The 12,774-nt window shown below is 46.0% G+C and overlaps 2 protein-coding genes across 5 annotated transcripts in view; one reads left to right on the top strand and one right to left on the bottom strand.

Annotated features, from left to right (window-relative positions):
• Positions 1–10,657, bottom strand: part of LOC109277385 (basic proline-rich protein-like) — a 38,291-nt gene extending 27,634 nt beyond the window's left edge. For 2 of the 3 annotated variants that reach the window (XM_053900952.1, XM_053900951.1), the window contains exons 1-2: positions 9,843–10,657; positions 7,529–7,621 (exon numbers count right to left, since the gene is read on the bottom strand). In XM_053900952.1, the coding sequence (XP_053756927.1) occupies positions 9,974–10,657 (684 nt within the window). In that variant the 3' untranslated portion in view covers positions 7,529–7,621; positions 9,843–9,973. Of the gene's footprint in view, positions 1–7,528; positions 7,622–7,716; positions 7,782–9,842 lie in introns of all 3 variants that reach the window. The other variant, XM_053900953.1, reaches the window with a different exon arrangement.
• DOCK5 (dedicator of cytokinesis 5) overlaps positions 10,583–12,774 on the top strand; it is a 220,704-nt gene continuing 218,512 nt past the window's right edge. For both annotated transcript variants that reach the window (XM_019466911.2, XM_019466912.2), the window contains exon 1: positions 10,583–10,698. In XM_019466911.2, the coding sequence (XP_019322456.1) occupies positions 10,656–10,698 (43 nt within the window). In that variant the 5' untranslated portion in view covers positions 10,583–10,655. The remainder of the gene's footprint in view (positions 10,699–12,774) is intronic.

Below are 12,774 nucleotides of genomic sequence, written 5' to 3'. Positions count from 1 at the left end.
CATTTTGGATCTCTATTTCCAGCTGTATTTGTATTGTATCTGCACAAATATCAATTTGCATTTTTTTTCCCTCCCACATTTTAACAGGCTTTTCTGCCAGGGTTATGTTGTTTCAATAAAAGACATGAGGAAGCATCCCATCTTTTCCTACGGAATAGTTTATAGTAAATTCTCAGCTGATCTCCTCTTGGAATACACAAAAGTATTTGCCTTTATATCTAAGCCTGCCATGTTTTTTAGATGTACTATTTTGACCACATTTTCTACGTCTTCTCTGCTATTTGGACACCTGAGGCTATCTACTTCTTGACTCAGTGTTGGTCATGTACATTGAATTCCATCTTTCATTGTGATTTTTACATTTTATGAAGTGAGAACCGTACAGCATAATCTCATGTAAATTGGTTTCCCTAACTCTGTGGTCCTACCTCCCTTTGTATTCCTCATTGTGCATATTTCCATTTTACCTTTCTTGGATGGATCTACTACAGGTCTCTTCATTTTACTGGGATGCTTCCACTCCAAACAGCTTACAGAACATTAAGTAAAATCCATGGCCAGTGGAATTTTCCTGTTGCTCACATTCTCCGTGAACGGTAGTTTCCTGTCTTCAGATAACATCCTTCTCCGAAGAATTCTAACATTTGTACCCAGACAATGAATTGCAACAACAGTTTTACAAATAGGAAGACTGAAGTCAAGAGAGGCCTTTTTGGCAAATCACGGGGGAAATCAAAACACAGCTCCCCGGGGCCAGCGCTTGCCTGGCACTTGAAGTGTGGGCCAAGCCCAGTGAACAAGGACGAACATTAACAGTCAGATCATTGCTAAATGGAGTTCACCTTCACAAAGAACGTAAGTGAGTTTACTTCTCCTCCTAAAAGACTTTTTTGGGTAAGTGGTATGAGTGGTTCGGAGAAACAAACCCTGAGGCTGAATTTTATGGGAGGGAAAGGCTTGTTTAAATAAATAAGAACATTATGTCACAGGAACATGACTAAGAAACTATGTGAGTAAAAACCCCCAGGCACCGTCCTCCTGAAGCAGCTGAGCCAGGTGACTATTGCAAAGTATGTTGAGATACTTCCTCATCTTGAAAGATGTGAGCTCAGGAGTCTTATCCAAATGCAAGGCCAAATGATCTAGGGATGAAGCCAGCTGCTGAGCCTGAAGGCTGTTACTTTAAAACATTGTCTACGTTTTAAGGCTGAAGGTTGGTTAAGCTACCATTAATGGGCTGTGCAATCACACATTTGCTTGAGTCAAAGGATAGCTTTCAAATATCCAACTTTAAAATCTTGCTATCCAATGAACCATCCTTAAAACTTTGAGTCACTTTTATTGTGGCGATAACAACTCTATGCTAATGTGTAGGTTCTCCGAGACTAAAAAGACTGACATTCAAACACATGAATTCTGAGTCCAAGGACCATTAAAGGCAGCAAATAGCTGTCTCAATTTTAACGAGCTGAGGAACACGAAAGCATTTCAGAATGTTGCTTATCTATATATCCGAAGGATAGGAGAACAGGATATTGAAGAGATATCTGTACTCCCATGTTCACTGCAGTATTATTCACAATAGTCAAGACATGGAAGAAACCTGTCAATGAATAGATGGAAAAAGAGAATGGAGTGTATTTATGTACAGTGGAATATCATTCAGCCATGGAAATAGAAGGAAATTCTGCCATTTGCAAGAACATGGATGAAACTTGAGGGCATTCACCTAGCATTATGCTAAGTGAAATGAATCAGAGAAAGACAAACACTATAAGATTTCACTTATATTGTGAAATATAGTGTGGTATTTTTAAAAATTCAAACTATATTTCTACAGAAATAGAGTAGATTGGTGGTCACTAGGGTCTAGGAGGGAGGGGAAAATGAGATGTTGCTCAAAGGGTGCAAACTTACAGTTATAAGGTGGATAGGTTCTAGGAACCTATAAGCACAGCATGGTGATTATAGTTAATGATGCCGTATTATGTTCTTGAAAGTTTGTAAATCTTTTTTTTAATTTTAATTTTTTTTTTTTTTTGAAAGAGAGAGACAGAGTGTGAGCAGGAAAGAGACAGGCAGAGTGGGAGACTAGAATCCAAAGCAGCTTCCAGGCGCTGAGCTGTCAGCATAGAGCCCCACGCGGGGCTCAAACCAAGAGATCGTGACCTGAACCGAAGTCCGATGCTTAACCGACTGAGCCACCCAGGTGCCCCGAAGGTTCGTAAATCTTTTTTTTTTTTAACATTTATTCATTTTTTTTTAATTTTTTTTTTTTTAACGTTTATTTATTTTTGAGACAGAGAGAGACAGAGCATGAACGGGGGAGGGGCAGAGAGAGAGGGAGACACAGAATTGGAAGCAGGCTCCAGGCTCTGAGCCATCAGCCCAGAGCCCGATGCGGGGCTCGAACTCACGGACGGTGAGATCGTGACCTGAGCTGAAGTCAGCCGCTTAACCGACTGAGCCACCAGGCGCCCCAACGTTTATTCATTTTTGAGATTGAGAGACACAGAGCATGAGCGGGGAAGGGGCAGAGAGAGAGGGAGACACAGAATCCGAAGCAGGTTCCAGGCTCCGAGCTGTCAGCACAGAGCCCGACACGCGGCTTGAACTCACGGACTGTGAGATCATGACCTGAGCTGAAGTCAGCCGCTTAACCAACTGAGCCACCCAGGCGCCCCCCGAAGGTTCGTAAAACTTAACTGTTTTTACCACACACACGAAAATCGTAATCATGTGAAATAACGGAGGTGGACCTTACTGTGGTCATTACCTCTGAATATATTGGTGTATCAAACCCATCACATTGTTCGCCTTACATGTATGCAATTTTATATGTCACCATATTTCAGCACAACTAAAACAATTCCAATCTGTCTCTGGTTCTATAGTTTCAACACCTTCATTTCCCTGCCAAGTCCCCCTCCAAGTATTTCTGGAGAAGTCTGGAGTCTGTGTCTCAGAATTCACACCAATCTGCCCATATTCCTTTCACTTCAGCTCTGACCTTTGCCAGGTGGTGTCATTGGTATCTACCTGGCCATGCAAACTTTTTTCACAGCAGTTGTCATATCTCCTTTGGGGCACCAGATCTCCTTACTTCCCACACCCCCAGATCCTGACAACCGCCATTATCCTCTCTAGGAGTTTGGCTTTTTTTAGATTCCACGGATAGCTGAGATCACACAGTATTTATGTCACTTAGCATAAAACCCTCAAGGTCCACCCATGCTATAGCAAATGTCTGTCTTTCTCACGGCTGAATAGTATTCTATTGTATGTACATCCCACATCTTCTTTATCCATTCATCTGCGGATGGACACTTAGTCGTTTCCATATTTTGACTGTTGTAAATAATGCTGCCATAAATATGCCTCCCCCCTCCATCTTTACAAGCCTACTTGTTCAGGGGCGCCTGGGTGACTCAGCCAATTAAGGGTGTGACTTTGGCGTAGGTGGTGATCTCACGGTTCATGAGCTCAAGCCCCGTGTCAGGCTCTGTGCTGACGGCTTGGAGCCTGCTTCAGGTTCTGTGTCTCCCTCTCTTTCTGCCCCTCCCTTGCTTGTGCACGTGCGTGCTCTCGCTCTCTCAAAAATAAATAATCATTAAAAAAAAAGAAGTCTACTTGTTTGGTGGGTGCCAAAACAGTTGCTTGTGTGCCACTGTCTTCCAGAGGTTGAGATATGTTTTTTATTTATAGCTTCTATTATTCAGAATAGAGTTCAGAGGGGTTAGGCCAGGAGACAATTCCCTCAAACAGATACTATTTTTAGAAGTGCCCCATCCTCTATTTGGATTCCCTCTCTTTCAACAACTTGTCTTCTAGGAGCTTTTCTCAAACTCTTACACAGCAAACTTCTGCTGCGAAGGTCCTACACTGATGTCTCCGTTGTTACCATGGCCCCTCTCCTGGAGGCCCCCCTAGCCTTTCCACTCACTTCAAAAAGTGACAGTCATGGTTTAGACCAGGAATTGTAGGCCAAATCCGACACATGACCTGTTTTTGTACGGGCTTCAAGTTGAGAATGTTTTCTGCATGTTTAGGGGTGCCTGGCTGGCTCAGTCAGTAGAGCACGCAACTCTTGATCTCGAGTTTGTAAGTTGGAGCCCCATGTTGGGTGTAGAGATTGCTCAAAAATAAAATTTTAAAATAATGTTTTCTACATTTTTTTTTTAATTTTTTTTTTTTTAACGTTTATTTATTTTTGAGACAGAGAGAGACAGAGCATGAACGGGGGAGGGTCAGAGAGAAGGAGACGCAGAATCTGAAACAGGCTCCAGGCTCTGAACTGTCAGCACAGAGCCCGACGCGGGGCTCGAACTCACAGACTGTGAGATCATGACCTGAGCTGAAGTCGGACGCTTAACCGACTGAGCCACCCAGGCACCCCAATTTTCTACATTTTTAAATGATTTAAAAAAAAATCAAAAAGAGTATTTCATGATATATGAAAATTACATGAAATTCAAATTTCATGTCTACAAATAAAGTTTCATTGGAATACAGCCACACTCATTTGTTTGCATGTTGTCTGTTGCTATTTTCCTCCTACAATTACAGACTTGAGTGGTTGCAAGAGAGATCACACGGCCTACAAAATCATATATATATATATACACATACATATATATACATACACATATATGTATATACATATATATGTATACATACATATGTATATATGTATATATATGATTCATATATATACATACCCATATGTATACATATGTGTATGTATATATACATATGTATATATGTATATATATGATTCATATATACATATACATATGTATACATTCATATATGTATACATTCATATACATATGTGTGTGTGTGTGTGTATATATATATATATATATATATATATATATATATATGATTCAAACCCTGAGCAGATTGGTGCCAGGGTCCATGCTCTAAGCCAGGAGTTAGTGAACTGTGTGTGTATATATATACAGGGCCTATATATATATATATATATATATATATATATATACACACACACACACACACAGTTCACTAACTCCTGGCTTAGAGCATGGACCCTGGCACCAATCTGCTCAGGGTTTGAATTTAGTTCTGCCACTACGTAATTACGCGGGCAATATCGTAACATGTTCTGGGACACACTTTCCACATTTGTAAGTTGGGGGGGGGGAATGACAATAATGTTCTATTTACCTCATTAGGTTATGTGAGGATCAGACAAGCTGATTTAGCTTAGTGCCAGGCACAGGCCATGAATAGTAATTATTATTGTTACGCTACAGCTAGTGACCATGGAGAATCTGTCTGGTATTAAATAAAATTTCTAGATCAAATGTTTGTTTCTTAACTGACCATGAAGTAACAGGAAGAAAAATCTGCTATGACAGTCATCTAAACAACATAGTCACAATGTCACAGTTACCAAGGGGCTTCAGAATGAAACTTCACTCTTATCCCAAATAAAGGTCAAATTTAAGCACTTAACTTTCTGCTTTTGTACATGGTCCAGGAATCTCAGCAACCAAGTAGTTTTCTTTTGAAGAAGGTTAAAAATTTCCATTTTTAATGTTCCTCTACAGTCATTTTCCATGCAAAATATAATTTTATATAGTTATAAGTATATTACGGCATATATAGTTTAATTATTGTACCTTAAGCTTACATTATAATTTTTCCACCTTGCTTCTTAGTTTTTATCACCTCTTGTTTTACAAAGTGTAATGAAGATAGATTTTCTTTTTTTTTTTTTTAACGTTTATTTATTTTTGAGACAGAGAGAGACAGAGCATGAACAGGGGAGGGGCAGAGAGAGAGGGAGACACAGAATCTGAAACAGGCTCCAGGCTCTGAGCTGTCAGCACAGAGCCCGACGCGGGGCTCGAACTCACGGACTGTGAGATCATGACCTGAGCCGAAGTCGGAGGCTTAACCGACCAAGCCACCCAAGCGCCCCTGAAGATAGATTTTCAACACATAGAGGAACTTTTCAAGACACGTTACGTAAATACAGTTTTGAAAATTCAAGTGGTGTTCCTCGCTTCTCGCATTGAATATTGATCCAACTGTCATCAAGCTAATAATAACTTTGAGTTGCTCATGTCATCAACTTCTTTCAAAGGTGAACTTGAAGCACATTTAGATGTCTGCAGCAAAGAGCATTCCAGAAGCAAAACTAAAAGCTTTTTGCTGTGTTTGCAAAGAGGGTGAAAGCTAAGCTTACCGAGCACCCATCTCACGGCGATGGGGGTGAGGGTATGACTAGCACTGGAGAAGTGACCATCATCTCCCAGTCATCAGAGAAAGTGGACCTACCACGGCCCGTGGCAGAGCCAAGAACAGACCCAAAGATGCTCACCAGATAAATCATCTGGGCGGCAGAGAGTAGACAGCAATGTGAGTTTCTAGGGTCTATGAAAAAAAAAAGTACTTCTAGGGCTGCAGGGGTGAGTTCCTTTGTCCAGTTTAGCTCATGGGTCCCAAATGACAATGCCTCACCCTGCGCCTGACTTACATAGAACCACCCTGTCCTAAGCTAGAGCATTTGCCCTCAGAAGACCTCAAAGTGATATTAGAGCCAATTACATTTTTCCGCCTTTTTTTTTTGGTTATTCTAGCAACTACACTCACTCATATGTAGGCTCATCCAGAAAAAAAAAAAAAAAAAAAGAAAGAAAGAAAGAGAGAGAGAGAGAGAGAGAGATGCTCTTTAATAGAATCCATAGCTTTTTTCAGAGAAGCAATCAAGTCAGCCAGATTTGGCGAAATAAACCTTGCAATCAATGGGGGAAGCAAGCCCTTGCCAATTGTCTTCACATCCATCTATTCAGGCGTTGTGAGGGATGGTCACAATGTTCATGTCAAACTAGCCTCCAAATTCAAATTCATTTGTCCTCATTTCTTTCTCCAAGGCACCTTCAAGCAGAGTATGCTAGTGCTTGTGCGTGCATAAATGTGTTTATATTTGTGTGGGTTTCGCAGTCTGAGTATCAGTGCTTCTGGAATATGCCTAATGTTTCTTCTGAAAAGACATCAGAGGAAAAAGAAATTGATATTTCTGGGAATCATGCTCTTATTCCACCTACCCGTCTAGTTGACTCTCTAATTTTAAGCCTAATTTTAATAAAAGACGTTGAATAGCTCTGCTTTTATGATTTAAATGGACTTTCAAATTGGGATTTAACCATTGGATATAACAAAGTGGGTGGACCTCAGTCTTCAGAGGAAAAAGAATAAACGTACTGAAGGCTGTAATTAAAATTTTCCGTTTGCCTCCAACCCTCTTAACGCAATTATTGTCAAACTTGAAATATCCAGCGCCCAGATTCAAACCTCAAGTTCTGCAAAGAGCTTTCAGTGCGAGTGGTAGGGGGTGGCGCTGAAAACATTCCAGAAAAGGCAGCTGAAATCATTTTGGTAGAAATCCGGTTCCACTGGACGCGCACGGAACACCCTGATGTGTATTAAATTCAAAGTACACCAGTAGTTAGAGAACATTTGGTTAAGCAATTTCCTTGAACAGAGACAACTGAAATACCTTTGTGAAGTCCCCATTCTATAATGCAAATGCTTCAGCTCCTAGGGGTCCACGTGGAGGAATCACTGAGGAAGTCCTAAAGGTGATTAAGTCCTAAAGAAATAACAAAGGAAAACTTCAATACAGAACAACGTGGATATATTTACCAGTTACTCAAGCCCCCAAACTTAGAGTCATCCTTGACCCACCTTGTCTATCACACCCAGGGACAGGATCCAAGGTCTCTGGGGCCTGAAGCATATACAGTGGGGCTCTTAAGGAAAACAAAACAAAACAAAACACAAAACATTTTTTTTCTTTGCGGGCTTTCCAAAAACAAGCTAATGAAAGGACCCAGAGGCCTCACAGTGAATTCTCCTCCGTGCACACTGTATTCTTAACTTTTTAAAAAAATTTTTTTATGTTTATTTATTTTTGAGAAAGAGAGAGAGAGAGAGTGCAAGCAGGGGAGGGGCAGAGAGAGAGGGAGACACAGAATCCGAAGCAGGCTCCAGGCTCTGAGCTGTTAGCACAGAACCTGATGTGGCGCTTGAATTCACGGGCTGCGAGATCATGACCTGAGCCAAAGTCAGACGCTTAACCGACTGAGCCACCCAGGAGCCCCACTATATTCTTAACTTTATGTTAAGAATCCAACCTCTTTTCCATCTCTCCCCTACTATCCTGGCCCCAACTACTTTCATTTGGTGCTTGAACTACTAAAATATTCCTGTCTTCCCTTGTGCCTTTATAGTCCGTTCATCCCATAGGCAAGCAAATTAGATCGTATTGGAGGGTTGGCTCAAAAACTCCAATCTCATCTAATGTTCTATGTAAGCCCCTTACTATACTTTTCAGGGTCCTGCTTTATCCCGCCACTCTGTGCCTCTTGGACCAAGTTGCCTTCCACACAGCTACTTACTCCTTTCTTACAAAGGAGGATTCCTTGCTGTTTTGGGAACCTGCCAAAGATGCCTCTAGGCCTTTGCATACTTCCCTCCGGTTGATTCTTCAATGTCTGCACCTTTGCAGACTACTCAGCATAAAACAGCAGCACATCCTATCCTCCTAGTTTTGGGTTTTCTACATGCTTAGTCTCATTTGGCACACATTTATTTGTTTTGTTTTCCTCTGTCTTCCAGACTGTAGGCTCTATGAGGGTAGGGATTTTCCTTTATTCATTGCTGGGCCCCATGACATCTAACAGGCCCTTAATAAACATGGGTAGAAAGAAGATGACATTAGGTTAATCGTGATGTCACTGGCTAAGAAAAATTATTTCATGGATATGGTGGAGTGCCTCCTGGATGTTAAGTCTAAAGTGACAGATTCTTGGGGCGCCCAGGGGGCTCAGTAGGTTAAGCCTCCGACTTTGGCCCAGGTCAGGGTCTCACAGTTCCGGGGGGTTCCAGCCCCGCGTGAGGCTGTGTGCTGACAGCTTGAAGCCTGCTTCAGATTCTGTGTTTCCCTCTCTCTCTGCCCCTCCCCAGCTCATGCTCGCACTGTCTCTGTCAAAAATAAATAAACTTAAAAAAAATTAAGAAAAAATAAAGTGACGGATTCTTAAATTATCATTACACTTTGCAAATAAATGCCTACTTGTTGATGGAGAAGAGGATAAGCCCTAGGAATTACCCACCTAGAACAGGACCCCCCCCTTTTTTTTTATTTCGGATATGGTTTTGCACACATTACCAAAATTAAAATGCACTAATTTTTCAATCAAGTTTCACTCTATTTCACTACGTTATCTTTCTTTCATGTTCCAGAAAGGCCAGAAAAATTTCACAGACTGCAAAGACAAAACAGTTTCTTTCAATAGGTATTTTCTCAGACCGGGAGCATAAATCGGCTGCTCATTTACTCTGAGATTTTACTTCTCGGTGTAAGGTAGCCGAGCGCCTCCCCTCCCCCCAAGCCAGGTGCCTCCGATCCACCCACCCCCCCCCCCCCTTCATTCCCGAGGTCTCTCCAGGAGGAAGTGAGTTCCAAGTGGAGCCTGCGGCAGTGCATTTGAACTGTCCGTGCGTCCCGCTGTTGGTCAAAACGCTACGGCCGATGGAGAAGAGTCTCTCGGATGTGCCCTGGTCCCCCCTCCACAAGGATGCTCTCTGGGCTGCAGCTGTCTTGGAAAAGGGAGGTCTTGGGGCGATCTTTTCCCTTGAGCACAAGGGTCTGAATGCCTTCAGCTGGGGAGGCGTCCCGGTGTTTGGGGGGGGGGGCGGGGTACAGGATTTCCAAGTTAAGACTCTGTAAAGAATTTTCCCACCGAAGCTCCCCTTGGAAGCTGACACGTCTCAGGAGCCCGGCTCCCTCGCATCAGGTCTCCACTTACCCGGAGACAAATACGCCCGCTTTGAAAGCTATCAACGGTGGCCCCGGGAGGTCGCGTCCGCCCTGGAGCCCGGCTTCCGGTCCTCTCGGTGTCAGTTAAAGCTCCAGGGGGTGAACGCGGTAGTCAACTGCTCATTCATTCAACAAATATTTATTGAGCGCCCGCTGAGTGCCAGGCACTCGGGGTGCCCGGGGCCCGGCAGGCAGCTCCCGAACGCATTCTAGTTCCCCCCGAGGCGCGGCGCGCGCAGTGGCAGCGACCCCGCACTCCGCGCCCACCCGCCGCCGGCCCTCCCGACGCCCCCCGGGATCCAGCCTCGAGGGTTGAATCCGGGTGAGGAAGGCGGGGAAAAGCGCCAAACACCGAGAGGAAAAAACAAAACAAAACAAAAAAAAACAACCCTCTGAGCCCAGTGGGCCCCGGGAAGCCGCTCCCGGGAAGTGCGCGAGGCGGAGCCGGGGGAGCGCGGAGCCCCGGGGCGGGCGGGAGAGGCCGGGCGCCCGCGGGTCGGGGCGCGGAGGCGGCCCCGGGCGGGCGGAGGGCGCGGCCGGCGGGAGGGGCCGGGGCGGCGCCGGGAGGGGCGCGCACGGCGGCGCGGCCGCCCGGCCCAGCAGGTGACCGCGGGCCGGGGCCGAGCCGGAGCGAATCCCGCGCGGGGCGGCGCGGCGCGGCGGGGAGACGGCTCGCGGGGTCGGCGAAGTTTGCCGGAACATGGCGGAGGAGCCCGGGGCGCGCGGGAGCGCGGCGCGGCGGCGGCCGGGGCCCCGGGAGCTGTAGCCGCCGCAGCCGCCGCCGCGGGGCGAGGTCGCCGCCATGGCCCGCTGGATCCCGACCAAGAGGCAGAAGTACGGGGTCGGTGAGTGCTTGCCCCACCCCGGCCGCCGCGGAGTTCGCGGGGGCGGCCCTGCCCGGCGCAAAGTTGGGCGGCTGGGTACGCGCGCTGCCCGGGAGCGGGGTCGGGTCCCCGCTGCCCTCGCGGGCGCGGGCGGGGCTCGGCTCCCGCGGCGGCCGTTCCCCGAGGGGGACGTCGCTCCGGGTCTGGGGATCGGAGTGGCTGGAAGTGCACTCGGGCTCCGGGACTGGAAATCCGGCTCCCGAGTCCAAAGCGCCAGCGCTGGGCACGGGCGAGACGTCAGAAAAAAAAAAAAAAGAAAGAAAGAAAGAAAAAGGAAAAAACAAAACGAGCGCTCGCCTGCTGTCGGTTTGGGGCACCGGGCTGGGCGCTCGCGTCTCTCCTCCCCAGCCTTGGGGTTTCATTGAGTAGTTTCTAACCCGCCGCCGTCGGCAGAACGCGGGTGCCGCTCGCGGACCCAGGGCTTTCTGCCTTCTCCCTCCCTGGGCTCTCTCGGATGCCCCAGAGTGAGGAGTTGGGGATTAGAAAGCCGCCTGCCCCCCTTTCCTCCAGGGATTAGGACCTTGGTAACAGTTGGAAACTGAATGGGAGACCGAAGTTGTGGGGGGGGGGGGGGGACGTGAGGGAAGAGACAGGAAGTGTGTGACCAGGGATCGGGGGTGCCTGCCCCCGGGGGCTGATCGTGCAGACGCCCGTCCTCAACGGAGCGTGCCCCGAGCGGGTGGAAGACTGCCTTCCGAGCCCCGGGTGTCATCGTGGGAGGAGATGAGGATATTTTAGTAAGAAAACTTTGACAGGTCCTGGCTAGGCACTCGGCATTCCTAAACGGCGGTGCTGGAGAGCCCCCCACCACCCGCGGAGGGGTTGCTGTCGTGTCGTTTTGGACACGAAACACTGGCTGTGCCTGGTTTTGAGCCAGATGAAAAACCGTGGTCCTTGCAGTGTTTATCCCGCAGTGAGGTTGCTGAGGTCTCCTGGAAACGCTGCCCTTCGCGGGGCGATTCCCTACAATAGACACAGTGGTGCGTGTTGAGGATTTTATCACTTCCTCGCAGCTTCATTCATTTGGCCTATTTGTAATTTAATCTTACACCTGAGTCCCTTCCCTGCCGCCGTGTTTCCCTCGCCTCAGTTAGTAGGGAGTGGTCCCCGAACCTAGTCTGTGCTTCTGTGCTATTCTGTGCTTTCTGACAGTGAAGTCCTTTTCGAGATAAGCTTAGCAGCCTCTGGGTGCTTTGCAACTCTGTAACCACGAGTCAGTTACAAAAACAACAAACACGCCCTCTAACATTCACTATACAGTGTTCTTAATTGTGACCTTTTATGTGTGTATGTCCCTGCATATATAATATATACTCTGTGTGTGTGTGTGTGTGTGTGTGTATAGTTGCCTCTATTACAAAAAAACTTTTCTCCCTCTTAAATTTTATTTAGAATCATTGCACTCTCCCGTGGCAACTCAGAAATGAGTGGGTGTTTCTTCTGCCCGACACTACCTGGTCCTAATTTGGTCATGAGGTTCAGACAGGTGCCAGTTAGTTAAGTAACCAGTAGTTATGGGAGTGAAATGATTGAAATAGATGGAATCAATGTCTTTATTTTTGAGTGTTACAGAGTACTACTAAATTAAAGCATATTCAGCAATGAGTAATTATCAGTTCTTACAAAGTTATCACTTCTAATTTTGTATAAGAGGAACCCCAACTATCATGACTTTCATGTAATGAATGCATCCACACCCCGTACATTTTTTTTTTTCGTTTTTTAAAGTTTATTCATTTTGAGAGAAACAGATATAGTGAGAGTGGGGGAGGGGCAGAGAGAGAGGGAGACAGAGAATCCCAAGCAGGCTTCACATGGACGGTGGGGCCCTCCGTCAAAGGGCTCGAACCCACGAAACTTGGAGATCATGACCTGAGCTGAAACCAAGAGTCGGACATGTAACCGGCTGAGCCACCCAAGCACCCCCCAGATGTTTTAATTGCCATAGTCATAGGAGCAACTGTGATATGTTTTCTTTTTAATGTATGTTTCTTCCTGTTGTGGCGTCAGGTTACCCAGTTATTTATCATCAGTCAA

The sequence above is a fragment of the Panthera pardus genome, unplaced genomic scaffold, assembly GCF_024362965.1.
Source record: "Panthera pardus isolate Hobbes unplaced genomic scaffold, ASM2436296v1 HiC_scaffold_13, whole genome shotgun sequence".
NCBI classification, from domain to species: domain Eukaryota; kingdom Metazoa; phylum Chordata; class Mammalia; order Carnivora; family Felidae; genus Panthera; species Panthera pardus.
Note: the sequence above shows the minus strand (reverse complement) of the source record. Positions and strands in the feature narration are given on the sequence as shown.